This window comes from Mesoplodon mirus, assembly GCF_964341445.2.
Source record: "Mesoplodon mirus genome assembly, chromosome: 18".
NCBI classification, from domain to species: domain Eukaryota; kingdom Metazoa; phylum Chordata; class Mammalia; order Artiodactyla; family Ziphiidae; genus Mesoplodon; species Mesoplodon mirus.
This window is the reverse complement of record NC_138994.1, coordinates 40,941,126-40,968,420: the sequence shown is the minus strand read 5'-3', so window position 1 is coordinate 40,968,420 and position 27,295 is coordinate 40,941,126. Positions and strand designations below refer to the sequence as shown.

Here is a 27,295-nt window from a genome sequence, read left to right as displayed (position 1 = left end):
AACACACAAGATATCTGGACAAAAACTGCAGAAAAGTATTTAAATTATGCCCATCTCATTGAAAGCAGTCAACACTGAAAGAAGTGTCAAGGGAAGAAACTGAATCTCCTCTGGAAATTAAGTAAAAGGTAAGTGGCTGTCATTTTAAGTGTTCATTAAAGTAAGTGCTGGGTGGGGTGGGATGGGATGTATTGTAGAATAGACCAGGAATCCTCAAAATGAGCCAGAGCTCAGAGAAAGGATGGAAGGGCTTCTGATCCCCAAAAACAATTCATGGTGAGTTCTTTTAAAAGAATATCATTAGTGTCCTGTCGACCTTTCTCAGGATTTCTGTGGTCGTGTGTATTTGTGTGCACTTGTGTTTACTGGGGAGGAGGGGTGCAGTAAGAAACTACGGTGTGCAGGGGTCTCCAGCAAACCCCCCAAACAACCAGACTTCTAGCTCTTCGATTCTCTAATCTCTTCTACTATGGATGCCATTAAAAAAAAAAAAAAAAAAAAAAAAGACCTATTGCAAATGCTTATCACCAGGAAAATGAGTCACACAAACATGGAGAAAACTAGTGTTCGCTTTGCCCATTCACATATACACAACTTCTAAAATAATCTGCATCATTTGGACATCTTCACATACAGAATATCTTCTTCCAACAGTGGTGGATAGAATGGGGTCAGGGGGCCCATCGCACACTCAGAGGATTAAAGGTAATTTGATCTCCATTCAGAAGCCTAGTCAGAGGCCAGCAACCAACTGAAAGGCTGCCTCCAGGACCAAAACTGGCTTAACTTCTATCCCATTTCTCTATTTAACCAAACTCATTCCATTCCCAAGAAGCTCTAATTTGATCATTTCACTGTGCCTGAAGTGGAATCATAACACACATGCAGAAGGCATTTCATGACACAAACTAAAAGAACAGTTTTTTTCCTCTCAAACAACGTTTATGTTAATCCAGGGACAGCAATAACCAAGCAGCCTATTTAAGAGATGGGAAGGTGGCATTTTCACCATAAAATACTGTGTGTCTTAAGAGTGTCGCCTTAATTAGCCTCCTTTGCTTTGCATGCAGAATTCTCTCTACTTTTTTTTCTTTCTTGGCTGCACCACTGGGCTTGCGGGATCTTAGTTCCCCAACCAGGGATTGAACCTGCGCCCTCAGCAGTGAAAGCACTGAGTCCTAACCGCTGGACCACCAAGGAATTCCAGAATTCTTTCTACTTAAATGGTTGTTCAGTATAATGTGAGAAAAATGGCAATGGTTTTATAATCACTGAAACCCGGTACAGATTTATTGACAAGGGCTTGGCTTCTACAGGTGAAGCGAAATATAATTCAATAGATAAATAACCTCAAAAATTCAACGACTGGGTTATCATCATAAAAATGCACTGTCCTTTTAATACGGTCTTATAGTTACCTGAAGAGGGGCTTCTGCCTCCATCAAAGCCCTCTCCAGTTTTTTCTTAACATCGGTTAGTTCATTTGTCTCTCCAATCATTGCATCCAACTCATGAGTGATTTCAGATTTCCAAAATCCTAGGTCGTTGACTCGTTCTCCCAGATTGTGGGTGGAGTCTGCCTGGGTCTTTCTCGTTTGTTGATATTTGTCTTGAATCAAGCGAGATGTATCTACCCTTAGTCTCTCTGAATTGTGTCGGGAAGTGTTGGATTCTTGAAAGTTGGTTAAGTTGGACCTGTACCAATCATCGGGAGTATATCTGGTGAAGAGTGTGGTTCTGTTGGAAACAAAGGGACGCGTGGTGCTCTCGGACACCCTCTGAGATCTGGTGCAGTACAGGTCCAAGGCTGGCGAGTTGGAGGCTGCTTTGTAGTACGTGCTTGGTCTCCAAGGCAGGCTCAGACTATGGGTCAGATTGCAGTGGGGGAAGCAGTCCCTATAGCTTGAGGCCATGGCACTGATGGCTGGTAGGAAGTTGGCTGGTGTTGGTCTAGGGTGGGCATAAGTTGCCGCTAAAGTAGAACCTAGAAGCTCCATGATGCTCAAGCACTATTTGTAAATCTCTCCTGCTTAAAAGGTGGGGGAAAGGGGGGAAGCAAAAATAGACAGTCACATAAATTAACCTTTGGTGAAAACTCACAGATAAAAGGCTACATCTGACTTACTATAAGCGGCAGTGTTGTCTAACACATTAGATATTTGTTTTAATTTGATAACCACCTTTACTTGTGATAACATATTCTGCATTTTTTTTTCATCTCTGTCTCTAGATTGTATTCAAATTACATTTTTGTAGATTGGCCATTTGAAGTTTTGAAATATTTTTTAAATCATGAGAAGTAACACTGTCTCATAACACATTCAAATGAAGAGCCTGAACTATGCTTGCTAACAGATTGGGATTCAGATCTTGGCTCTGCTATTTACTAGCTGTGAGACCTTGTGCAAATGACTTAAGCTCTCTGTCCTCATCTCTAAATTGGGAATAATAATAGTAATTGCTACTTTGGTTTGTTATAAGCAGTATTAGCTGCAAGAGGTTGCTGAGCGGCATTCACCCCCGGCCCCCTCCGAGTCTTCCTAAATAAACACACGATCAGAGTAACACCAGTGTAGCAGGTAAGCAAACATAACTCAAGGAAGTACCTAAATCCCCTTTTCCTGGCAACTTGCCACCTCTAAGCAACTCCAATATAGACAGACATGCTATGTCAGCCTCTGGGCATTAAGTAAGATGATGCTAAGTATTTGGAATACTTAGCACAGTTCTGGGCACATAGTTAATGCTCAATAAATGTTAGCTTTTAAAATTACTAGCTCAGGGCTTCCCTGGTGGCGCAGTGGTTGAGAGTCCGCCTGCCGATGCAGGGGACACGGGTTCGTGCCCCGGTCCGGGAGGATCCCACATGCCGCGGAGCGGCTGGGCCCGTGAGCCATGGCCGCTGAGCCTGTGCGTCCGGAGCCTGTGCTCCGCAACGGGAGAGGCCACAGCAGTGAGAGGCCCACGTACCAGAAAAAATAAAAATAAAATAAATAAAATAAATAAAATAAAATTACTAGCTCAGAGGTGTATAAAAAGTAAAAGATAAATATCCACTCTCCCCCCTGCAAAATAAACTCCTCAGAAGTAGACACTGTGAATAATTCATTACTAATTGTATCTTTCCAGATTTTTCCTTTTCATATACCAACATATATATTATTTTTAAATCTATATACATCTCCCGATATACATATGCACAGAGTTTTTTAATACAAAAATTGAATTATCTTAATCATTATATGTATCATTCCAGAACATGCATTTTTGAAAATATATGTATTTTGGACCTCTCCCCCTGTTAAAACATAGAGAGCCACTTTATCCTTTTTTACCAGCTGAAAATATTCTATTGTCCAGAATTTGGGGTCATTGTTGGTGCAGAAAGCCAAGGATGCCATAGACTATGACATACTTTTCCGCATCTGAACGTCATTCTGTTTGGGGGTTAATGTCTATAGACGCATTTACTGAAAAGGAAAAATAATATCAGATCCAATTCTGTAGCCTCCTACTCAGAAAAAACAAACAAAAACACATTCAATGATTCTTTAAATAGCTGTTTTGATGCCATTGGTACCCAAACCACAAAATAATCTATTTGTACAATTGTGGCCAAATCAAAATCCACTCGGACTACATGTGATGAAACAGCCACCCACTGCCACTGGTGGTATCCCACATGACCCTGGCTCCCTGATTTTCTCCTTATTCTTCCCTCCCTCAGCCCCCAAGCACTTTATACGGGCCAAGCTTAGAGTACGATGGTAAAAACGAAAGCCTTAATAACCACTTGCCATTCCATACCTAGGTCTGAAACTGAAACATTTCTTTTTTTTTTTTTTTTTTGAGGTACGCGGGCCTCTCACTGTCGTGGCCTCTCCCGTTGCGGAGCACAGGCTCCGGACGCGCAGGCTCAGCGACCATGGCTCACAGGCCCAGCCGCTCCGCGGCATGTGGGATCTTCCCAGACCGGGGCTGCATCGGCAGGCGGACTCTCAACCACTGCGCCACCAGGGAAGCCCCAAACATTGCTTTTTGAAAAAGCAAATTCCAAGTAACTTGAGCCACGAGGGTCCTCCTGGCTACTTTTAGTTTCAACCCCTTCCCCAAGTCACATCTAGAAATAATCCCGTCAGTTTTCTTTCAGCAAGAAGCTTCAAGTGGGATTGGACCACTCTTGCTTGGCTTTTCTTCATTCCTGACAACAATGAATCTAAAAGCTAATGTCACACTTGGTCCTTCAATCATGGAATTCCAGGTGTAGAATTCCCACATGTATTTACTCGACACCTATGATGCTGAAACCTTGAGGCAGCTCAATCCATGTTTGTCAAATATCGAACCATGAGTGTTCAGGTTTAACACATGTGTGAAATGCAGGGGTCCACAAGCCAGAGGAGACATATGACTTGAGAAAATCAATATGGTTTGTAAAAGCATCCAGTGATAATTTTTATTAGAGATGGGATATAATTTAGAATCTGGAATCTGAAGCATCAAGTCAGTTGTTTAAAAAGTTCCCAGATGTAGAGCTCCTCATATATGGCAGTAAGTTTCACATGAGAGACAATATTCCATTGCCATTCCATATTCCAATATTCCATGTTCTAGCTCCAGTAGGCCACCTTCTAAGTCATTTAGGAAGACCCAATAAAAGACAACAGCCTGGCAATGTCTTTTTTTCTCTTTTTTTTTTCTTTTGGTCATTATTGGTCAAGAAAATTGAGAATCTCATGGCCTAAGAAATATTTAACTCAAAATAGATTTCTGCCTTCAACCAGGATAGAGTAATAAAAACTAGACTTAGCCTCTTACCCCTAAAAAACTAGACAAAATACATGAAACAACTGTTTTCAGGCTGCACAGGACTCTGATCTGTGAGAGAAGAGAAACAAATAAGGTGAGCCCTCTGATCACCTGGAGGCAATTTCCAGACTATGGGGAAAACGGATGGAAACCAAACAGAGCCTGGCAGCATTTATGAGTTGAGGAGGAGGTCAGAATTTGGGGAGGCTGAGACACCTGGAAGTTGGGACGCAGGATTCTGGAGTAAAATGAGTTATGCAGAAAAAGCGCTCCATAAATCTATGTAGGGGTCCACTTGGGTCTTTGCTGAGTAATAGGTTGTACATACATCAAGGAATGTTCCACAAACCTTGGCAAAGAATGATGGCAGTGTTGTTAGCTGCATGATTCCTAGAGCTCACAGAGGGCACAGAGACATTTTGAACCCAGACCAATCAGAGTGGAGAGTTGTTAGTGGTCACCTGGAGCATTTGATGCAAAGCCCAGAGAGGTCACACATTAGAATGGGGCTGACCTATCTTTAGAATGAAGGTACTAAAGACTCTGGAAAAGCTTGAATACAGGCCTCAAAGAGCTCAAACTAATCCACAAGTAAAGTGCCTGCCAACATCAGGAGCTCAAATATATAGCACCACAGTGTCCAGCATCCAATCAAAAACTTCCAGACATGCCAAGCAGAAAAATGTGGCCCATAATTAGGAGAAAAATCAGTCAATAGAAACAGGCATACAAATGGCGGAGATGTGATGGCACTAGAAAACTACGTACACGTATTTAAAGGAAAACAAGAACATAATGAAGAGAGATATGGAAGACTTATAAAAGAATAAAATGAAACTTTAGGGATAAAACATATAATATATTCTTGCACAATTTCACTAGATTGTATTAACTGCAGATTAGACACCAGAGAAGCAAAGATTAGTGAGCTCGAATCTAACCAAACCAAAGCACAGACTTTTTAATTAACTGGAAAAAAAAATGAAAAGAGCCTCAGTAACTTATGGTAAAATATCAAGTGGTCTAACATCATGCACTTGGTGTGTCACATTAAGAGGAGAGGGAGACAAAATATCTGAAGAAATAATGGTTGCAAATTTCCCAAATTTGATGAAAACTACAAACCCCTATGTCTAAGAAGCTCCACACACTCCAAGAGGATAAACACACATCCATGTGTGTGTACACACACCACGACCTCAAGGCTCATCATAATAAAATTGTTGAAAGTTCACAATAAAGAGAAAAAATTAAAATCAGAGAAAAAAGACACAATAGATAGAAAGGAACAAAGATAAGAATTAGTGAAGAATTCTTGTCAGAAACTATGCAAGCCGGAAGACAATCAAACAACATCTTTAAAGGGCTGGAAGAAAGTGTAATCCTAGAATTCTATTTCCAATGAAAATATCCTTCAAAGATGAAGGTGAAATAAAAACGTGTTTTATATATATATATATATATATATATATATATATATATATATATATATATATTTAAAAGAGCAAAAGCCAAGAGGATTCAGCAGCAGCAGAACTGCACTGAAAGGGCTGTGAAAGGAAATTCTTCAGGCAAAAGGACATTATACCAGATGGAAACTTGGAGCTACACAAAGAAATGAAGTCTCAGAAATGGTAAGTATGTGTGCTAATAGCAAAAAAAAAAAAAAAACTTTTCTAACTTTTAAATTTCTTTAAAAGATGGCTGCTTAAAGTAAAAATAATAAAAATTTATTGCGAAGTTTATAATAAAAACAAAAGTAACTTATATGGTAATAATAACACAAATGACAGGAGAGCTGAAATGGAAAAGTACTATTGTAAAGGCCTTATGACTAAAATGGAATAATGTTATTTAAGCATATACTACAGTAAGTCAAAAATGCATACTGTAAACCTTAGAGCAGCAGTTCTCAAAATGTGACCCAGGAAACCGTGGGCTTGCCTAAGACCTTCTCTGGAGTGACAAGGTCAAGGTTATTTTTATAGTAAACACCCAGATGTGATCGGCCTTTTTCACTCTCATTCTCTCAGAAATGTACAATAGAGGTTTCCAGAGGTGACATGATATGCGATATCACAACAGACTGAATGCAGAAGTAGGTATGAGAACCCACCTACTGACAAAAATTTTAAAACTTTACCAAAAATGTGAAACAATGCCACTCTTCTAACTAAATTTGTTTCAGAAAACATAGTTTTTTAATGAAAAGTATTATTTATGTTACTATATAATAGGTTGTTATGGTTACTTTTAAGAGTTAATATTTTTAATTTCTCTATTTTAATTTCTGATATAATAAATATCAATAGGTGTAATCTACATAAACTAAAGCTCTACAGAGTATGCTCTCTGACCATATCAGAATTAAATTAGAAATCAATAATAGAAAGATATTCAGAAAATCCTCAAATACTAGGAAACTAAACAACACACTTCTAAACATCCTATGGGTCAATGAAGAAATAACACGGGAAATCAGAAGATATTTTGAACTGAATGAGAATAAAAAACAGAACATATCAAATTGTGAAATTCAGCTAAGAGCGTTTAGAATGAGGTTTATAGCTTTAAGCGCTTATATAAGAAAATAAGAATGAGCTAAAATCAATGATCTATACTTTCATCTTAATGGCTAGGAAAAAAAAAAAAGCAAAGTAAACCCAAAGTAGAAAGAAGGAAATAATAAAAAGTCAATGAAGTAGAAAATGAACAAATTTTTGAAAACCATTGAAATCTTAACAATAAAATTGATAAACCTCTTGCAAGACTGATCAAGATTTAAAAAAGAGAAGACAAATGACTACTATCAGAAATGAAAGGGCCTCCCTGGTGGCGCAAGTGGTTGAGAGTCCGCCTGCCGATGCAGGGGATACGGGTTCGTGCCCCGGTCTGGGAGGATCCCATATGCCGCAGAGCGGCTGGGCCCGTGAGCCATGGCCGCTGGGCCTGCGCGTCCGGAGCCTGTGCTCCGCAACGGGGGAGGCCACAACAGTGAGAGGCCCGCATACCGCAAAAAGAAAAAAAAAAAAAAAAAAAAGAAATGAAAGAGGGAATACTACTAAAGCCCCTGCAAATGTTAGAAAGTTAATAACGTATGATTACTAACAACCTATGCCAAGGAATTTGACAACAGAGAGGAAATGGACAAAATTCTTTAAAGATACAAACAAACAAAACTGACTAAAGAAGAAATAGGTAACCTGAACAGCTGTATAGGAATTAAAGAAATTGAATCTATAGTTTAAAATCTCTCAAAGAAAACTTCAGGTCCAGATGGGTTCACTGATAAATTCTACCAAAGTTTTAAGGAAGAAATAATATCAGTTTGTTTTTTTTTGTTGTTTTTTTTTTTTCTTTTTTTCTTTTTGCGGTATGCGGGCCTCTCACTGTTGTGGCCTCTCCCGTTGCGGAGCACAGGCTCCGGATGCGCAGGCCCAGCGGCCGTGGCTCACGGGCCCAGCTGCTCTGCGGCATATGGGATCCTCCCAGACCGGGGCACGAACCCGTATCCCCTGCATCGGCAGGCGGACTCTCAACCACTGCGCCACCAGGGAGGCCCAATATCAGTTTTTAAAAGCCTATCGCTTACTTGGGTGATGTGCCTTTCACAATGTTTAAATTATTCTCTAAATTCTAACTTAGCCTCTTCTTAAAGAGGCCATGAGCAGCACATACTATGATCCTTAACTGATGCTATAAATAGCTCACATTTGCAAGTAAACTAAACAAATTCTTTGGGAAGATGACTGAAAATAACTGTGGAAAAATTCATCCCCTAAATCATGCAATTGTTTTTTTATTATGCTTTTAGTCATGACCAAAAAAGCATTTTAAGAAGTGAGACCAAAAGGTGGCCTCAAGCTGGAGAAATATATTTTATTAGCACATTTAGGCAAGACTTTAAGATCATAAATATTTCAAGGTATAAAAACCTATAGCTCATAGTCTGCAGAAGGCATGACAAGGACAGAAAGTTTCCATGACTTCTTTCACACCTTGCCTCAGATCAGCGGCCAGCACAGGCTTGAAAGAATCACACAAAACCCCTGTTCCTTTGATCATATGTATTTAATTCCTCACAGTTTCAAATTGAAGCAGAAATAAAACACTGCCCCTGACACATTAATAAGTACCAGACTTAGGAGAAATTATATCAGATTTCAGCATTTAAGTAATTTCTCTCTATGCATATATTAAATAAGAATGCAGGAAAAGTTGAATAATCTCTTTCTTTTAAAAAACAGTTTGATAAGGAACTCTCTTCATTGATGGTGAACGTATAAATTACTACACGTTGGAGAGCTATGGGGCAGTATCTACTAAAGTTGAAAAAGCACATTCCCTATGACTCAGAAATTATACAATTAGAATGTACAAGAATATGGTTCTAGTGATTTTTAAAAGGGAAAAGCATAAAAGTCCATCGACAGGAGTATGCATGTTTAACTTGTGATAAATCCATGCAAGAATTATCACACAACAGTTAAAAGCAATGACCTAGAGCATGTAGAGAATGATAGCATTATATAAACGTTTAAAATGAGACTATATATTGGTTTCTGGATAAATACCTAAGTAGTAAAAGTATAAAAATGTGCAGAGTCTAAGTAAACACTAAATTCTGGTAGGTGGGGAAGGAGAAAAAGGTATGCGAATCCCAAGGGATACATAGGAGGCCTCTTCTGTGTCTGTAACAGTTTTTTTGTTTTTTGGGTTTTTTTAAACAAGGGGTGGTTACCTGCATACTTGAACACTTTGTTTTGTGAAATATTTTATCTTAAAACGAAAAAAGTTTAATATTTTATCATATACCTCAATACACTTGGCCTATGAGTCTATCTGTTTGGTTTTTTCACAATAATCAAACGAGTAATTCTACTCATTTCTAAAATGTTTATTGAGCTACGCCACCATAAGCATCCAGGGAGAAAACATACCGTTACTTGGTGCAAACTGTCAAAATACAAGTGAGCGCTTCACAGCCAGAGCTGAACAGAAAAGGCCATGGACAGTAAGGGAACCTGCTTTGACCTGAATTTCAGCAACTCTTTGAACGGCCAGATGACTGGTTGTTCAGCCCTCCCCTTGGCTGCATTTGGAAGACCGGGCTAAGTAAGCCGGGAGAACAAGGCAGAGGGTTGAGGCACACAAGAACCACAGGGACAAACACAGCACTGCCAACAGGTGTAAGGTATTATACGACCTAGGGTCTGGAGTTCTGACACACCTTTCCTGGTTCTGCATTTTAAGTAACTTCTCAATCCGCGAAAAGCATCAGAAACGTACATTAAGAAGGCTTGGGAGACTGGCTAAGTGTACCTGTGGGTTTTACGGTTTTCACTGGCAGGGGTGTGGGTAGCGAAGTGAAGATGGAGGCGGGGCTGGGGGGTGTTATTCCAGGGTTTCCACGACCTCACTCCGAATTTTGAGGCCAGACGTTGGAGTTCTAATCGGGGCGGGGACTCTGTCGGGGTCGTCCCAGCAGCAGGCAGGAGCCCGAGGGACCACTCACCTGTCGGCGGTGCCGGGCGAGGGGCGGGGAAGCGGGCGTGGGCGGGAACGGGTCGCAGCCCCACTAACTACAACCCGCTGGAACGCGGACTACCGGCCCCGCCCGGCCCCGCCCCGCCCACACTCGCCCTCCTGTGACGTCAGCGCCCGCGGACCACTCAACGACCGCCGCTTCTGGCTCGCCGGCAGCCGATTGGCCGGTGGAGGGAGAGGCGGGCAGCGGGAGCCGGAGAGAGGAGGGAAACCCTGCGTGCAGGCGGCCGTTGCCATGGGCTCTCTCGCGCCTAGTAACCACAGCTCCGGGGGAGACAGGGAGGTGGAGGGGGTGAAGGGGTGAAGGGTCCCCCGCCTCCCCTGCGGCGCCTAAGTCGGAGCTCTCTCAGCTGCGCAGACCTTGGTGACCCATTCTAAGGCTCGGGATGCTGACAAGCCCCCGCGTTTCAGCCTGGCTGGGAAGACAGACTGACCTTTCCCCACACCCTAACCTGGCCATACCCATTTGTGCTTCTCCCTGTGACATAGTGGATGCCATTCTTTTATTGAAGACACAGATAAATCAGTTGTGTCCACGTGGCTTTGGAGAATGGCAGCAGTTAACTAGAGATGGACAAGCCATTTTTCTCAAAAACCACGCGTACATAACTGATTTATCTGTGTCTTCAATAAAAGATTCTAACTCAGTTGTGATTTGATGACAGTTGCCCTTGTATGTATCCTGTCTAGGCATTGGGGGGTGAGGGTGGAGAGGGTGTGTTAAAGGGCAGCTGGTGGGAAAATAAAGGAAGAGGAGAAAAAAAGTAAGAGAGGTGAGAGCAATATATGGGGGTATGAGTGTGTTGGGCTGAGGAGGAATGTTTAGGAAAAGGAAATAGAAAATATTGCCTTTACAGCCAACTGTCTCTAATCTGTCTGTGTCTTCTAAATTTTTTAATCCCATAATTCTATTTTTATGGCTATTTATACAGGGAAATTGGAAATATTGTCAAAGTTGGGAGAGGTGATTAAAAACATTTTCGGTCTAAATTTTAGAACAATGTAAGTTCTTGCAATGTATTCTTTATCGTTGTTCTTGGAAATTACTCAGAAACAGATTTGGGACATTTTATTCCAATTTGTACCATCAATATCAATGGTATTCTTTTCCTTGAGTGCTGTGTTGAGAATCAGTAGTTTTGGAAACTATGACCTGTAACTGGGTATGGGATCCAAATGGCCTGCATGCACAGAATATAACACTAATATTTACAGAAAAGTGCTTTGTGGGGTGTTTCTTGGCAACTTAATTGAGTGTGTGATGTGTTCATTGAGAATTTTATCATTTACAACCACAGGAAGGTAGTATCAGTTGTCACTGTTACGTTTTGCTTATGTTACTAGGTTATTTATAGGGGTGTGAATCACCATCGGCTTTTTTCATTGAATGACTTTTTCATGACATGAAATTGCAGCGCACACCTCGTTGAGAGTATTCCCAGAGAGCCAAGGTACACAGACTCTATCAAGTTCAGATATCATATTCTAGTTCACTTATTTAGCAAGTGAGGAGCTGTGTCCTAGAGGCTAAATGACATGCCCAGGGTCGCATTTCTGTGTGTGTCCTTCGGATCAAGTAGAAAACAGTAGACTCCCACAGCCTCTCTTTCCTTATGTTTCCATCAGAGCCATTATGTCACCATCGTATGTTTTCACGTATTGTCTTCCCCATTAGACTATGTCCCTGCGAGGGCAGGGACAATGATTTTCCAGCCTTAGTCACAGGAACCATTTTTGAAGCACTTGCTCTGTGCCAGCTTCATACACATCATTGATGACCCTCATCATAACCCCATAAGGTTGAAAATATGATTCCCCTTTTACAGGGACTTACAAGTTAAGTAACTTGACCAAGGTCACATTAGCCAGGAGGTCATAGAGCTGGAGTCTAACCTAGGTCTGTCTGACCTCAAAGCCCATGGTCTTCCCCCTACATCAAATAACTATATTCCTTCTTGTATATTCTCCTTTCCATCCTCAGCACCAGCCTTCGAGCTTGGCCTATGGTGTACTCCTAGTGCATGTTTGTTGAATGAATGAATGAGCACTTGGAGAAAGGGAGCAGCTTCCCTCCCTGATACTTAATAGTGATGATTTGGGGCAAATCCCCAAATCACGCCAGGTCTGTTGTATCTCTCCATAAAATGGGGCTAATGATGCTTCACTGGCCTGAAAGGAAGAGCATTAATCAGATGCTCTATTGAAATCCTTCCCAGAAAATAGATTGAAATTCAGATGCTCGCTTATGAGTAGTTCTGGGAAAGCTAAGTGTATTTAGCCCACCTAAGGGGAATGGCACCCACTTCTACAGGGACAGTTGGACTGCTTCTCTTTCTCCCTGAAACAAATAAAACTCAAGGGAAAAGCAACCCAGATTGGAGCTATCAGGTGAGGTGTGTTATGGAGTATTAATCAGAAGCCACCCCAGCAGCTGAGATAGCTAGACAATTAATTGATCTCCATGACCTAAAGTCTTATATGATGTGGGATGCCTCTGAAATCTAATCTTAAAGTTCCATTAAGATTAGACCATTTAGAAGGTCCTGGTATTTATTGGCAGTCCAACGTCATCAATTAATCATCATCCACAATAAAGATGACTCATTTTAAGTGCTGCAGGGAGATCCTGACAATCTAAAGGAGGAGAGAAACGAAGACACAAACAGGACACTTTAAAGATGTTAAGAGTCATACAGTGTGAGACTTCCCTGGTGGCTCAGTGGTTAAGCATCCGCCTGCCAATGCAGGGGACACGGGTTCAATCCCTGATCCGTGAAGATCCCACATGCCGCAGAGCAACTAAGCCCGCAAGCCACAACTACTGAGCCCACGTGCCACAATTACTGAAGTCCGCACACCTAGAGCCCATGCTCCTCAACAAGAGAAGCCACCGCAATGAGAAGCCCACGCACCGCAACGAAGAGCAGCCCCTGCTCACCACAACTAGAGAAAGCCTGTCACAGCAACAAAGACCCAGCACAGCCAAAAATCCATTTTAAATAAATAAATAAATAAATAAATTTTTTAAAAAAGAGTCATACAATGGTATATGTTAGGTTGTGGATTATACTTCATGCTACGTATGAGAAAACAGGGCTATATCAAGGCTACTTAAAATTCTGATCTGGCATTTTAGGAGCCGAGGCCATTTTGTAATATTCTCGTGAAGATTCTGCAGAGACTGCATTATTTTTTGAATGTGACTGTTACAAGACTAACGGGTCTGCGTAGGCTGGTTTTTATCAGCGATACACTGTATTTCATCCAGATGAGCCTTCATCAGTTAAGAAAAATTAGCTTCTGAACTCAGCTACCACTGGGAGGTTGTTAAACTTTAGTCAAGGAGATAGAACATGTCAAACAGAGAGTCAGACAGTCAATGTCTTGAATTTACTGGACCAAGATCCCTCATGCAATAGCTGAAGGCATTTTAGCTGTGGGCATGCAAGGCAATGAATTAGACAGGTAACTGGCAGTAGTTTGATTTATAGTGGCCCCCAACAGCCCATTGTTAAATTTGCAGGAATTTTGCAAGGCCATTGTTAAAGAGTCCCCTTATTAAGAGCTAAATTATATCAATGTATGATTAAATAAATTATATTGAAACAATGGTAATAAATACTCAAAACATCACTTTCTAATTCTTTTACAACACTTTACTGTTTTTCATCCTTTTGAGTTTATCTTCATCTGTTGCATCATTATGGTGGAAATACTACATAATGACGGTATCCCTTACCATTTTTAAGTTCAGCAACGTCACATTGGTAAATTGGGATTGACCATGATGGGAGTATTTAAACTATGGAAATCATTAAAAGCTACAAATCAAGGCTTCATTTATTGTTTCCTTGATTGTCTAGACTCAAGAAAGTCATAGAGAAAATGCTATAATGCAGATGAAACTTTAAAAATGTCTTGTGTCTGTGGCCTAAAACACAAGCTAGGAATCGCCTCAGGTGGACCCAATTTTCTGGTCACTCATCAAATTCTTAGGGAAGCGTCCTGAAAACTATCAGGGAGGCCATAATGATTCAGCAGAAGCAAAGTGAAGTCAGGATAGTATTCAAATCAGTGGAGCGGTGAAGATGGAAGGAAATCTGGTTGCGATATCGAAAAGCTGAGAGGATGCAGACGAGTGTTCGTGCTTGCGGTAGAAGCAGCAGCTGAATGCCCTTGTCTTCCATGTCCCCTCCTCTCCCAAGGTGAGGCTATCAACCTAGGGAGGAGAGCGGTAGCAGAAAGAAAGAGCAGGAAGGCTATAAACCAGGAAACTCTACAAACCAGGAATGTTGCGCCCTTTGGCCCTTGGCTCTCTGAGTCTTTGGCTGCCTTTTGCTCAAGAAAGCATGTTAGTTCTAGGGATCAATGGAAACTCAGGAGTGTTGTCTGGGCTTGCTCCAGGTTCACCCTATAACTGAATTTAAAAGGAACTTCTGGGCTTCCCTGGTGGCGCAGTGGTTGAGAGTCCGCCTGCCGATGCAGGAGACACGGGTTCGTGCGCTGGTCCGGGAAGATCCCACATGCCGCGGAGCGGCTGGGCCCGTGAGCCATGGCCGCTGAGCCTGCGCGTCCGGAGCCTGTGCTCCGCAACGGAAGAGGCCACAACAGTGAGAGGCCCGCGTACCGCAAAAAAAAAAAAAAAAAAAGGAACTTCTGACCTAGCTCTGCTCACCAGGGCCCCAGAAGAGACAGGGGCTCAGGGCAGACATCTCTGTTCAGAAATGGAGGTTGAACAGTCCTTGGGGTAACAGGTCAAGCAGGGTGTGGAGAAGAGAGATACCAAACTACAACCCTCCATATCGAAGATGGAAGGCCAGCACTTTACAGGCTGCGGCAAACAAAGAGAAGCTGTGCTTGCCTGGAATCAACATCAGCTCCTGCACGCCCACCCCGCACTTCTCTGGAATGCTCGTAAAAATACTAAGCGCTCCACATAGGCCAATAATTAGCTCGCCAGAGTCACAATGCAGGGACATTGTTGCTCTGCTAGGACATTCCCAGGTGAAGAACGGGACACATCAGAATTTCCCAGAGATCTTTAAAAATGCATATTTCAGGATCTCAGCCCAAGAGGATCTGATTCTGTAAGTCTAGGGCGGGACCTGGAGATCCAGGCAAACTTCAGTACCAAGGAGGACTTTACTTGGATTTGAGCAATGATACCTGATCTTACATTTTTGTTCAGATGGTCCTTACTTTAATCTTTATTAAAAAGTTGGGGAATTTTAAAGGCGAAGAAGACACCTGTATCCCGTTTGAGATGAATATTTGTCTACTTACCTAACTTGCATTGGAAATAAGTTGCCCATTTTTTGCTTGTGGGTGAGAATTTTTTAATAGTTATATTTCTCATTTAAATTAAGTTTAAAAAAATTTTTTAAGTATTCAAGAGGGATCTTTACATCTCTCCTGTTTCTCCCTTACCTGTCCCATTAAGCACACAGTGTCTTTTCAAAGAGGTTTCGGGTAACTGAATCGAAGTTAATGGAATCACAGAAAGTGAAATCTAGAAGGATCTTAATACCTCCCCAGTTCAGCCCCTTTATTAGATGAGGAAACAGACCAACGAGTTTAACTTGCCCCATGTCACCCAAGTGGCCATGGAGACCTGCCCCCAACAGCCTTTGATGCTCCCGTGCACCCAGAGGCCTGGCGTGAGTATTGTCATCTCACTGAAGCTTTTTTCCTAGTCTTGTTCTGCAAACAGCACTTCTGGCCCAGCTGAGTAGGCTTGCTGTCTCTGAACTCAGCTCATCATGGGGTGCTCCGTCTCCCCTCTGCTTGATCAGACCCTAGCCACGGGGATCCATCCATCACCGCTTGAGGCTTCCCTCAGGAAGAGCCTTCAAGGTGAACATTTTTTAATTAAAAAAAAAAAAGCAGACTTCATCATGCCTCAAGATACTTTCATGTCTTCTCATTTACCTAAATCCCTGGAGCCTGCTTTCACATATCTTCTGAGAATATATTCACCTATACATTCTCTCTCTCTCTCTCTCTAAATATATATATATAATATCTATATATATACACACACATACTCTCTCTATATATATATATACATATATACATATATGGATACACACATATACATACACCTATACATTCTCTCTCTACATATATGTATATCACATACATATATACTCTCGCTATATATACATACACATATATATGTATACACTACATATAGGCACATCTATATATTCTCTACTTCCTCAGAAATTATTTATTTGAGTCCAAAGTGAGAGTCATCAACCCCACGCTGTATTAGTTCTTCTTATCTCATTTTGGACTGTCGTCCATGGAGAGAGAAGGAGAGAACGCTGTGGGCAACGCCATGACCAGTAGGCAATCTCCTGCCACCTCCTGCTCCCAGGGACAAGGGCTGTCACTCATAACCGCCTGCAGTGTCCCTCCACATTCCTCCACCATCCGAAGTCACCACTGCTCCAAGGACACTAAGTGCGTCATCACCGTGAATTCGAAAAGTGACCATCCATTGCTTATCCCATGAAGGGACGCAGCTCTGCAGAGGTCCCACTGCGACAGAGGCTGTTTCCTTAAGACCAGGTCTGCATGGCACCTGCATGGTGGGTCAGCGCCCCAGCACCTAGGCCAGCACAGTTACCAGGGTGCCTCCTTCAGCAGTCAGATCAAGGTCAGGCCCCTGGCCTCCAGCCTTGGCCAGCTTCTGCTGTGTAACCCAAGCTGCCAAATACACGTTTTCCTTTTCTCTATGAGCCACGATGTGGAAAGGGTGAGGCAGCCCCGCTCCGGACTCACAGCTGCCAGGCATCCCTGAAGAACGCAGCATCACCTGCAGCCACTTCCCACGCCTCCACCCGGGCACCTGCCCCAGCCAAGGAGCTGCGTGTTCCAGCCAGGGAAGAGCTGTGGAGAAGTCTTTCTGCCTGAGGTGGACCCTCTGTGTGTCGGAAAGAACATGGGGTCGGCAATGACATGGACCCAGACTGCAGCCTTGCTTCTGCCCCTGCTGGCCCGAGACGATGAACAAGCCATTTAAACCTCATTGAGACTCAGTTTCCTCATCTGCAATGCTGGGATAATCATAACACCTTCCCAGCTTCTTACGCAAGTTCAACAAGAACACAGGTGAAACAGTACCTCCCCTCCCCTCCACAGAATCCTGTTGTTCCTGTGAGACGAGAGAGGGGTACCTGAGGGCAGGTTTGGGAACCTACACAGCCCCAGGTAGTTATTTTCTCCTGGCGGGAAGGGGTGCATCACATCATCTTACAGCAGAACCACAGCAGGATGGGACTTAATTATATGTGGCTGCAAGTCAGCCACAACCTGGGAGAGTGCATCAGCTCTTCCAGAAAATGACCAAGGGCTTCTTGAAAGGTGACAACTATTTTTAAATAACTAAACTGGAAAAAAAAAAAAAAGAGTTTTCTTCTCTCTCCTCTCAGCTTAAGGCAGATGGGCCCAAGGACTAACTTAGATCAGGGTTTATTATGAATCTTGGGGCTAATTTTTTTTCCCCTAGAGTTCCTAAGCGTTCCAAGCACACAGCCTAGAAATAATCATGGAAACAGATTACCTGATTCCTGACACACACGTCCAGGAAGTTTAATTTATCTGGTAGTGCAGTCTTTCCCTGGAGTCTCTAATGGAGCCCAGAAGAGACGGCAAAGGATGGGGATGCAGTGAGGCTACCATGGCTCGAAGGGCTGCTCTCAGGAGGCACAAAGCAGAGGAAGGGGCAGGAGAGTGTCTCACTGGGTCTGGGGCATTGTCCAAGGTGCAGCCCAGCTCCCCTCTCCAGCCCAGAAGAGACCAGCGGACTATTGGACTCGCCCGCTAGAGGTACTGAAACACTTTCCAAGGGCCAGGCGGGCCCTCCAGTGGTTTCAAGGCATCCATTTCCATTCTGTACATATTCATTTCTACAACTGATCTGACCGGAGGGGAGCAGGGTCCTGGAATCCTCCTCCTGGCTCCCCGCCCCTTTCACAGACACTCTTCTGACTTTCAGGAGTGTGTTGCCCTTGGGTGAAAAACATCCCAGGGTGTCCAACCAAGGGACGGTTCAGACTTGGTAATGGGTTCAGCAAGTGTATCACTCTGATAATTAGGTAGTGAATTTTGTTGCCAATCCAGTGGTTTCCAGTTGGCTTCCTGCAACAAGGAAGGAAGAGCTAAACACTTGTCCATTCATCAAACAATTTTTGGTGATAGATGATCTTGTCATTTTTGACACATAACTCAGGTGTTCTATTTCCAATTGAGTAGCATTGATATAAGAATACTCCTTCCATCAGTCAGAAAGAGAAAGACAAATATCATATATCAGTTATATGGGGAATCTAAAATAGGACATAAATTAGCTTATCTACAAAATAGAAACAGACTCACAGACATAGAGAACAGACTTGTGGTTGCTGAGGGGTAGAGGGATGGGATGGAGTGGGAGGTTGGGATTAGCAGATGCAAACTATTATATATAGAATGGATAAACAACAAGGTCCTACTGTATAGTACAGGGAACTATATTCAATATCCTGGGATAAACCATAATGGAAAATTATATATATATATATAATATAGTATATGTAGTATATAAATATATATTATATAATATATAATTTCTGTACACCAAAAAGTAACACATTGTAAATCAACTATACTTCAATAAAATAAATTTAAAAAAAAAAGAATACTCCTTCCAGGCCTATCTAATTTGTGTGAACAAGGTTTCTCAACACCAATAGCTCGAAAAATGAGGCACTGGCACAGAACTGATACTGAAACTAAGGTCAGTTTAGCAATGATATGTGCATTGATTAAATAAGTAAATAATATCCCATCCATCTCATCAAGAAGAGCATTTCCAATAAAGTTTTGCTTTGGGGGTTTAACAATAAATTATGTAGTTTCGATTCACAGTTTGTTTGACTAAAAATAACCACAAGATTTAAGAACATGTTTTGGGTTTAAATATTAGCCAGAAGTGAAAGAAGGGGCTCAGGCCAGTGCAAGAGAGCGATTTCAAGACCTCAAGAAAGAGAGCAACTGGTGCATTTTTACTTGGTAGTTCTGTTCCACAATCATCACACTTATATAGACCAGCCCCAATTCCTTTGGGTTACTCACCCAAAGGAAGGAAGAACAGACCTTTAGAGCTAGAAACATGTCAAGTGGCTTTATTTTTATTTCTGTCTTATTCCGGTATCAATGTTTTTGTTCCACAGGAAGTGAAAAGTATATATGCTTGCACTTTTTTTCTGGAAAAAGTTCATCCCTGACCTCTTCCTCTTGTTCTGCAAAGCAAAGACTACTGGAAATCTAAGGAAACTCAAAAAGTATACCGTTCAATCTCATCTCTTTACAAACAAGGAAAGCAAAGGGGAGCCCAGGGAGTTGCGACAGTCACAGTGTTGGAAGGTTCTGGACCAGAACACAGATGCTCTGACCCCAGCCAGGAGGAGCATTCCCCACCCCCAAGTCATTATGGCTTTCACGGAGCACATGTGAGCTCCACTCTGCACAGCTGACATCCTGAGACTTTCATTTACCTTTTTTTTTCTCCATTAAATATTGTTTCCTGGCTCCATTGCTTTCTTCCATTTCTGGTTTTCTCTCTCACTTTAGTGGAATAAATCTTTACAGCTTCTTATGCGAAGGTTCATGGTCAGTAAATGTGTACTTCTCTTTTCATCTGAAAATGTCATTATTCTTCCCTCACACTTGAGTCCCAGTTGGTCTCAGTAGTAAATTCTAGGTTGAAAATAATTTCCCCTCCGAATTTTGTCATCTACCGTTCAGGGCTGTGTGATACCATTTTGACTCCTAATCCTTTTTGTATGTGACCTGGTTTCCCTCTTGTAACTCTGTGTCGTTAATCACTATTGTTCTGCAATTTCATAAAAGTAGACTTCTTATGCGTTTGATTTCTTGTTGATTGTTTGTTTGTTTTATTTGTCATGATCCCGGACACTTGGTTGGTTACTATGCAGACTGTCATGTCCTTCTGTTCCAGAAAACCTTCTTGCACTATTTGTTTGATAATTTTCTCTCTTCCATTTCCTCCGGAACTGATATTAGATGATTTTTTGTTTCTTTTAAATTGATCCTTTTAATGTTCCCATCATTTCTCTCCTGTTTTCCATTACTTGGTCATTTAACTTTTACATTGTGGAGTATTTCCTCAATTATATCCCCCATTTGTTTTACTCCCATACTTTTAATTTCCAAGAGCCTTTTAGCGTGACCTGATTTCTGTTTTATTCTGAGAGCAACACTCTTGCACGACTGCAATGCCATCTTGTACCTGTTTGGAGATATTAAATTACACAGTATTTTAAGTTTTCTTCTCTGTCCTGCATAGTTTCTTTCCTCTTCTCCTGTTCATTTTGGACCCTTGCCTCAAATGCCTGGTAATCTTTGACACCCTTTTATTATATGTGTCAGAGCAAGGCTCTAAGAAAGACACTGGAAGCTCTAAATATGTGAATAAGGCTTCTCACCTGGTGGCCTCCACATTGGGCACTTCCAGATTTCACTGTGTGGAGCTATTTTCTCTGGGAAAGAATTCCCCAATCCCCGCCCCTGCATATAGCTGCAGGGACTCTGTAAGCAGAGCAGGGAAAGGGGGCAGGGAGGAGGTTAGGGGATCAGACGTTCATTTCACCTGTTTTTATCCCTACACCACACCCCTTCCCCCCCAAATTGTACCTGAAATGTCCAGGACCAGAGCTCCTTCTATTTAATTTGTCCAGAACATAAACCTGCAGTCTTCTGAGTGGAGTGGGGCAGAGCTAGAAGACCAGGAGCCCTGGATGGAAGCAGTGGTCCTGTTTCCCATTTCCAGCCTCCAGCTTGCCTCCAACTTTCTGTGATGCTACGAGGTCCAGAGCCTTCAAGGGGTTTTATGGAATTAAATAGCTTGTTTTCCTTCAGTATTCCCTGCCTACACACATTAGAATGTAGTTGCTTCCTCTTTACTTAGTTCCTCTCTCCCATCTGTTTTCCATCTTGTAGAAATCTGTTTAAATCTCTTGTCCACTGGGGGCTCCTGTCTGCCCTTCTTAGCCCTCAGAAGCCTTACACTTTTGTCCTCCTGTAATGTTATTTTAGGGCGGTATGGGCAGAGAGGTGGGGAGAGAGGAAAGATACATACATGGATTTAATCTGTTATCTTTTATTGGGTCTTTTATTTTCTTCTATTGTTGTCTAGTTTCAAAGTTAAGCTCATAGTATGAATTGGGAATGTTTACATCTTTTTCTAGGCTCTGGGAAAGTTCCTATATTTCTTGGTAGAATTTGTCCAAAACAGGATCTGGGCCTTATATCCTTTCAAGGGTTGGATTTTAGACTGCCTTTTCCATTTTTCTATGGTAATCGGTTTATTTATGTTTTCTACTGCTTCTCAAACTTTTTCAAAATGTGGTGTTTGGAGCTCCTGGGTCTCCAGTCCAGATCTTTTACCTTTTGTTTCATTCTTTCTTTTTTTTTTTTTTAAATAAATTTATTTATTTATTTTTGGCTGCATTGGGTCTTGGTTGCTGCACGCGGGCTTTCTCTAGTTGCAGCGAGCGGGGGCTACTCTTTGTTGCGGTGCACAGGCTTCTCACTGCGGTGGCATCTCTTGTTGCAGAGTACAGGCTCTAGGCACACAGGCTTCGGTAGTTGTGGCTCTCAGGCTCTAGGGCGTAGGCTTGGTAGTTGTGGCGCATGGGCTTAGTTGCTCCATGGCAAGTGGGATCTTCCCAGACCAGGGCTCGAACCCGTGTCCCCTGAATTACCAGGCGGATCCTTAACCACTGTGCCACCAGGGAAGTCCCTGTTTCATTCTTTCATCTGTTTGTTCTATAGTATAAAAATCCAGGACATAGAGGCATTATTCACAATAGCCAAAAGGTGGAAGCAACCCAATTGTTCATCAATAAGTGAATAGATAAGCCAAAGTGGTGTATGCTTACAATGGAATAATATTCAGCCATAGGTAAGAGGGAAACTCTGACACATGCTACCTCATGGATGACCCTTGAGGACATGATGCTAAATGAAATCAGCCAGTCACAAAAGGACAAATGCTGTAGGACTCCACTTATATGAGGTCCCTAGTGTAGTCAAATTCATAGAGACAGACAGTAGAAGGATGGTTTCCAGGGCCTGGGTCGGGGGAGGGGGGCAGGAATGGGAAGTTAGTGTTTAATGCGGACAGAGTTTCAGTCTTGCAAGATGAAAAGAGTTCTAGGGATGGATGGTGGTGACGGTTACACATGATGTGAATGTACTTAATGGCACTGAACTGTACATTTTTAAATGGTGGCAATGGTAAAGTTTATGTTATGTGTATTTTACTGCAATTTTTTAAAAAATTAATCTACATTTTTTAAAAATCAGGGAGAATTTCTTTTTTTAATTAATTTTTTTTCATGGAAAGGCATTTTATTTGAAATAGAGCAGTGTGTACATGTCAATCCCAAGCTCCCAAACTATCCCTGCCCCCTACCCTTCCTCATAAATAGAATAGTACAGTCTATAAATTTTTGAGGCTGAATCCAGCCCACAGCAGTGAAAGCGCCAAGTCCTAACCACTGGACCGCCCAGGAACTCCCCCAAAATCAGGGAGAATTTCCTGCTTTGACCATTTGGTGTCTAGATTTATTTTTTATATTTAGTTACTCATTCCATATATTGAAGTATTTTTTAAATTATCTTAGTTTGAATTTATAAAATTTCTACTTGATTCTTTTTTAACATCAGTCATTATTATGTTGTGATGATTCCTCCCAATTAGCCCATCATAAGATAATAATTATCTATATTTTAAAGTATTTTTCTGTTTTCACTATTGGCAGGGGGATGATTTTCCCCCTTGTTAAGCTTGGTGGTTCTCTTTCATAAGGTTGATCTTCTGGAAAGGCCGGTGATTCTTGTGCTTCCCTTCATTTGGGGGATTCTCTCTTTGCCTGTAGACCCGTTTATTCTGTGGACCTCACTATAGGGGATTGTGAGCGGGGGTTTTCTGGGTGTGAGCAGGTCTCCACTCCTCCCTGGGTTCAGTAGCCTCTGGGGACACCTCCTTCCTTCTTAGCCCCAAATACTCACTATCCTAGTCAGTGGACAGAAGTCATTGCTTCTTGAAGTAGGAGTTGGAAAAGGGGGTTGCCTAGCCCAACTCACCTTCCAAAGGCAGCTTCCAACTACACCCCTAAAGTAAGACTAGGGGTCTCCTACCTGAGCCTGTGTTTCTGTCTGGAGACTCTGGGCTTCCTCACATCACTACATCTCATGATAGCCTTTCAATGGATTGTCCCGTGCTTTGGCTTTTCTGCTATTCTGGTTGCCCACCCACTGCATCTTCAAAAACTGTCCTCCATCCTTACTGGCTCATGGTGTGCCATCTTATTTTTTCATGCTGTTATTCTTTCAAGAAACTTTCATACAGGTGTTCAGCCCACCCCCTCATGTCATTCCTTTTTCTCCTTTAGAGAAGCCTCTCTGGGTAGGACCAGGTTTCTTCTTAGGCCAACACCCAGTAGGTGGACTGAATATCTTTGCAAGGTGCTGACTGTTCCCCATGCTGGGCTGGACCTGTAGAGTTAGTGCCCAGGACATGGGCCCAAACAGACAAAGGGGACCTTATGGCCAGTGGAGGTGCTTCCCACCAGGCTGCTAGGTGAGTGAAGCTCATCATTTCCCACTTCCCCAGCCTCACAAGCACATCCCCAAGAGCACAGGAGACCCACGGCTGTGTCCTGTGTCTGGGAGCAGACCGTCCAGAGGAAACACTGGCAGTTTTGATACCAACACCATAAAGAATCAATGCACAGCCATGGGGTAGAGAGGACACAGGCATCCTTTTGTTCACAGCAATTAATGCATTCCAGCCAAGCCAGTTCTGGGCAGGGGGCAGAGGGAGTCACCACAAAATGGCCTTTGTCTGAACTCCCATAAAAAATTCCAGCCAGTGGGAGTGAGCACAGACAGAGTCCAGGGACTCGATTGTAGATGTCCCGGACCTCGGCTTTTACAGTGAAACTATTCCAGGAATTCGTGGACCGTGGTCTATCCAAGGAGGAGGAGAGCAAATACCTCCTCAAGAAAAGGTGCCGCTTTCAAAAGAGCTGATTTGATGGTTGAGGATTTATTGTTCTAAAAAGCTCTAGATCTCTCTAGAAAGCTGGGTGGGTTCTTTTGTTAATGCACTTAGATAGAGCCATAGAGAGACATCTTTCCATCTTCCCTCACCCCACACCTACACCCAGTTCCCTCATGACACACAGAAATAGGTATGTGGCCATTTGGTTCACAGCTAAATAACCTTAAAACTGTGCTGCATCTTTCTAATGACAGACACACAATAAAACTTGCTCACTATGTAGCATTATCCCTGCTTTAGAACTGGGGGAAATGATGATCCAAGTGGTTAGGTAGCTGGATGAAGGTCAACTGGCAGGGCTGAAATGTTAATCCAGGTCCACCTGCGTTACCTGGACGTCAGATCCACCACACGGTAAGACGGCCCAGGTCGGAATATTGCCTCCTTGACCATAAGCTGTAAGGTGAGCACAGCTCTGTGCTTTGCTTTCCTCGGCTCTACAGTGGCCACGACCACACTGCCTCCATCACAGAAATTCTCCAGTGATAGACAGTGGGGAGTCCTATAGAACAGAAGCCGGCACTTAGTGAGCAGTAAATGGACCTATTTCAATTAGGTCAAGGGCACAGAGGAAGAGCCTGCCCAAGATTAGGAGGATGTGCTTCGAAAGATTTTTCCAACTTGGAGGGATTTGCACTGATCCACATATTTTTAGTCTCATTTTGAGCTAATCATGTACACTCAGAAGGGGGCTGGCCATATTAACGATGCACTTTGTTTTCTTTTCTTTTCTTTTTTTTTTTTTTTTTTGCAGCATTGGGTCTTCATTGCTGCACACAGGCTTTCTGTAGTTGCAGCGAGCAGGGGTTACTCTTCGTTGCAGTGCGCGGGCTTCTCATTGCGGTGGCTTCTCTTGTTGTGGAGCACCGGCTCGAGGAGTGCGGGCTTCAGTAGTTGTGGCTCGCGGGCTCTAGAGCGCAGGCTCAGTAGTTGTGGTGCACGGGTTTAGTTGCTCTGCGGCATGTGGGATCTTCCTGGACCAGGGCTTGAAACTTTGTCCCCTGCATTGGCAGGTGGATTCTTAACCACTGCACCACCAGGGAAGTCCCTAATGATGCACTTTTTGACGACCAGGACATTAGCTGAGGGCAGATGCCTTAAGGGCTGACCACCACTGGGCAGAGTGGACAAGAGGGACGGGGCACATCCTAGTGTCCTAGCGTCCACTCTAGAGGGGACGCCCTAGCTTTCCTTTTGTCCAAGAAGATAGGATTTGCTCCATGAACTCTCCTAAGAACCTTGAATAGAAGGCATGAGATCCTTCTATGCTTCCTGGGGCTTCTCATTCACTCAGTGAGGGCCTTCACTTCTTCATTTGAACAAATAACAAGAGGAAAGGAGTCCTCATCTATGCTTTCCTATAGTTCTAGAAACATAAAATTCTGCAGCATTACTTCTTTGTGAAAATCAACCATGGTTTGTCTCAAGGCTGGATTCCAGCCAAGTACCATACAAAGGAGCAAATCCAAATCTCTGAGTGATGCACAGTGATTTCAGGTGAATTGAACCAACTCTCAGCTGTCAAACCGGAAACAGTACGAGCAAAGCCTTTGCAAAATAATAATAAAGCACAATAAGACATACTTGGGCTCTTCCTAGGTGGTAAATTCATCTTCTTACCTTGTACAGAATACTTTTTGGATGTTTCCCCTCTAATGATTCATTTCCACTGGACTTTGGCATATAACTTAATTCTTATGAAGTTTGAACTTTTTATTAGTGGGAGGGTAGGAACAGGTTGTGAGTTTCATGCCTACACTGAAAATCATCTCACGGGTCCATCCTGACCCACCTGAAATGATTCACAATGTCTTCATCGCCATCTTCAGAATAGCTGTCCTTCCTCAGTCACTGTGTTCCCCCCGGGGCTCACAATAAATATCCTTACACGACTCACAACCCTGCAAGGGAGGGGGCCTCGGGTTCGTTAGACCTGAGGAGTCACTTTCCCATCCTGCTGGAGGGTCTTCACTATGATGAAATATATTAATGCAGTTGAAGTTTAGTTATTTTGAGTTACAGATAATCAATATATAATCAATATGAGTACAGCAGATTCTTGTTATTCACGGCATTTCTGTTTTATAAAGTCACCGAGAACACTGAATTAGCAAATCGTGAACCTTTGCTCCTGGGGGAAATATAGGGCTAGGCTCCTGGGAGCCTTTGATGACAACATTTTCATCGACCAATCAACACATAACCTTGTTTTATGTGTGTTTCTGTTTAAAGACACTTTAATATATATCGTTGATTCACTAAACTCACGGCCGTCAGCACTACAACAGGTGCCCGACAAAGCCTCCCTAACACGTGTGTTTCCTCCATAAGGGACCATCACAGCCTACTTGCACTTCGGATCACTGGACAGGAACTCAGCGTTATTCTTGGAAGCCATTCTAAACGCAAAATCACCAGCAAAAAGTGCAAAAATCCACACAGCTGTGAGTTTCTAGACATTTCTGAGCATACCACCCTCTCGCTTTTGTAATAACTTATTTCCACTGGACTTTGATATATCATTTTCTTTTTATGAACCTTAATATTCTGCTTGCTAGAAGAATAGGAAAAGGAGTGACGCTGATATTTACACAACATGTGGCTACACCCATTTGGCCCAGAGTCAGGAGGCATGACTCACTGGGTCCTACATGGTTGTTTAATCTCAGATAGATTTAATCTCAGATAGGTAGATCTCAGATAACACATGTGCCTTATAGTCTGAATTGTGGAGCCAAAGAACGACCATCAGGTGACAGCTCACCATATCACAATTCTGTTTCCTTAGAGTATCAACAAACT

At 42.6% G+C, this 27,295-nt stretch overlaps 1 protein-coding gene across 1 annotated transcript in view; it reads right to left on the bottom strand.

The window, feature by feature from the left end:
- Window positions 1-10,299, bottom strand: part of TEKT3 (tektin 3) — a gene marked incomplete at its 3' end in the record, with an annotated part of 35,275 nt that extends 24,976 nt beyond the window's left edge. The window contains exons 1-2 of the mRNA XM_082603321.1: window positions 10,132-10,299; window positions 1,419-2,026 (exon numbers count right to left, since the gene is read on the bottom strand). Coding sequence (XP_082459447.1) covers window positions 1,419-1,997 — 579 coding nt within the window. The 5' untranslated portion in view covers window positions 1,998-2,026; window positions 10,132-10,299. The remainder of the gene's footprint in view (window positions 1-1,418; window positions 2,027-10,131) is intronic.
- Between the last annotated feature and the right edge of the window lie 16,996 nt (window positions 10,300-27,295).